The 2,372-nt window shown below is 36.8% G+C and overlaps 1 protein-coding gene across 1 annotated transcript; it reads right to left on the bottom strand.

Annotated features, from left to right (window-relative positions):
- Positions 1 to 537: 537 nt before the first annotated feature.
- On the bottom strand, positions 538 to 2,120 carry LOC110916492. The gene is made up of 2 exons (XM_022161214.2): positions 1,052 to 2,120; positions 538 to 714 (listed from the first exon to the last, which is right to left on the bottom strand). Exons 1-2 carry the CDS (start codon positions 1,650 to 1,652, stop codon positions 674 to 676), a joined length of 642 nt encoding a protein of 213 aa, XP_022016906.1. The 5' UTR covers positions 1,653 to 2,120; the 3' UTR covers positions 538 to 673.
- Between the last annotated feature and the right edge of the window lie 252 nt (positions 2,121 to 2,372).

Here is a 2,372-nt window from a genome sequence, read left to right as displayed (position 1 = left end):
GAATATTGGTCAAAGCTTATAACAGAAACAAAGACTGGGCCGTAACTTCATATATGGGCCGAAGACTTGAAGTGGGCTTTTGACTTGGATTGGGCTTCAACTTCAATCGACGAAACATAAATTAGAATATATGTCGACGAAACAGAATGTGTTTCGTCGACTTTAGTGTTTCGTGGAGTGCCTTTATGCGTTTCGTCATGTCTTGTGTCTGTGTCTAGTATAAATACCCCTCACTGTTTCTGTGTGAAACAGATGAGTATGAGAGACCTGTGAGACTTAGTGAAACTCTGTAAACATTGTTTGTATATGTTTCGGGTTGTACTCATCCCTAATCAATAGATATTGAATCTTTTGGTTACGTGTGTTCTTATTTTACACTTTGTTTGGTTTGCACCGTCACGGGGATTCCGCACACGGTGCCGTGTTTGTGATAAACAAGGATAAGGTTTTCGTTATCGATCCACCGGAAAAACGGGACCTACACTTTGCTTGAGAGCGAAGAACCTTAGACAAGAAAAGTGCAAACTTGTCACCATCTTAAACTCACAATTAGTCAATTACAACTTTCAAGTTCAACTAGTTTCCCACATTACAACTAATATGTTTACTGTTCTTTTCATCTTCGCATGCATTTACTTGAACTACCAGAAGAAGAATTACCCACTTTCTTGCTCTACTCGTCAAGAATATTCAGCAAAGCACCATTCACCGTATCTGATGAATCAAACAGAATCTATTAGTTGAACAAACAAAGCAGGAACTTACAATTATTCAATCACAGATTCATAGTATTTGTTACTTTGGTTCTTATCTAGTTAGACGACACAAATTAAACCTATTTGTCATAGATATTGTAGCAGTTATTATGTTATGCATGTTTAAGAAATCTACCCAAGGAATGTGAAAAAAAAAGTGAGGAAATTTGATGGAATTTTTACCCAACCAACCACCCCTTATAAAAATAAGAACTTTCGAAAATGTTGAACATATGTAAATCCAGATCAACAACTGTAACATTATAATAATCTTAAAATAAAAAAGGAGAACGAACCAGCGTTGTTATCAATCAAGCAATCATGGGGGAAGTACCACATGTATGTAGTCAAACATTTGCCCTTCTCCTTACTTTGATTGCCATAATCAGCGTGATTAATCCTCCCGTACTGTGTCCAAGGGTGGGCCCATGGATCGGGCCTAATAGCAGCATCACACTTCAAGTCACTTACAAAAAGTTTATATTCTGCTATTGTCTTTTCCGAATTCACCCATCTCATTTCATCAAAATCAACTTCAAGAGTATCAAAATCATTATTTACTTTAGTCATCACATAAAGTTTTTCACCTGAACTTATAAAGTTCCTATATCTGACGTGTAACAGCGAGAAATTCTTCATTTTTTGTGGGATAAAGGTAGGAACTGGATTAAGCCTGAATTCATATAACTGACTCATGGTGTGTATCGTATATATTTTTCCCTTGAAAAAGTGTAGATCAAGGATAGGGGGATTGCAAGAGATATATCTCCATTCGGATTGTTTACCAGCTAAAGAGAAAGCTAAGCCAGTGGAATTACATTGACAGGTGATTATCACAAACACCCACCCAGACATTGCATGTGAATAGACAAGAATACCCTTTTTGCTTGCTGACATATTACTTATAGCATCGGAGAAATCAGGGAATGAAGTTCCTTCCTTGTGAAGGGATTCACATGCCAGAAGTCACTGGTTTTCCTCTAAAAAATATCAAGTAACCGCAATTTACTCCAATACACATCCTGGCACTAGAATGGGGAATTATGGTCTTCAACTTTCTTCTTGTGTGGTCGTGTATGTAGCAATCTTTATGAAATATTAGATCAGAGCTGATAGATAAATACATGGGTTGTTTTGACATCATAAACTTATTCCAGTTAGAGAACGCAATCGATCTCCATGCCTTGCACACGCCACTTAAAGCAACATAATCAAAAAATCCAAGATGCATCAAAATTAATAGCAACAGATCATCGTTAAAGCTTAACCATGATCCTGAAGTATCATCGTCAGAAGTGCCCGACTTCGTTAGTTTTCTCACCATACTTCTAGTAGTCACCATTCCTTAACTTGTAAAAGAACAATTATAACTCGAGCTCCTGGTAAATGAAAATTTCCACATGTTATGCAAAAAATGTAGAAAGGAACCTCTAAAGGCATTAAGGCTATTTGTAAATTTGCTTATGTGACCCTCTAATGCACCGATAAGGGCATATTGTTGATTTCTAACCAACCAAAAAAGGTAAGCTAGTAAAAAGAGCGCCAATTTCCGTAAAAAATAAGTAAACCACTAAACCTTTCATGTGAGAATCCAAGTGTTGAATGCGTTGTTGATTC

The sequence above is a fragment of the Helianthus annuus genome, chromosome 16, assembly GCF_002127325.2.
Source record: "Helianthus annuus cultivar XRQ/B chromosome 16, HanXRQr2.0-SUNRISE, whole genome shotgun sequence".
Lineage (NCBI taxonomy): Eukaryota > Viridiplantae > Streptophyta > Magnoliopsida > Asterales > Asteraceae > Helianthus > Helianthus annuus.
Note: the sequence above shows the minus strand (reverse complement) of the source record. Positions and strands in the feature narration are given on the sequence as shown.

Bases quoted from the DNA above. Each gene is read 5' to 3' on its own strand.
- LOC110916492 (XM_022161214.2), bottom strand. From the start codon at position 1,652: ATGTCAGCAAGCAAAAAGGGTATTCTTGTCTATTCACATGCAATGTCT. The intron at 715-1,051 runs GTTCGTTCTCCT...TTGATTCATCAG, and splicing joins CTTGATTGATAACAACGCTG to ATACGGTGAATGGTGCTTTG.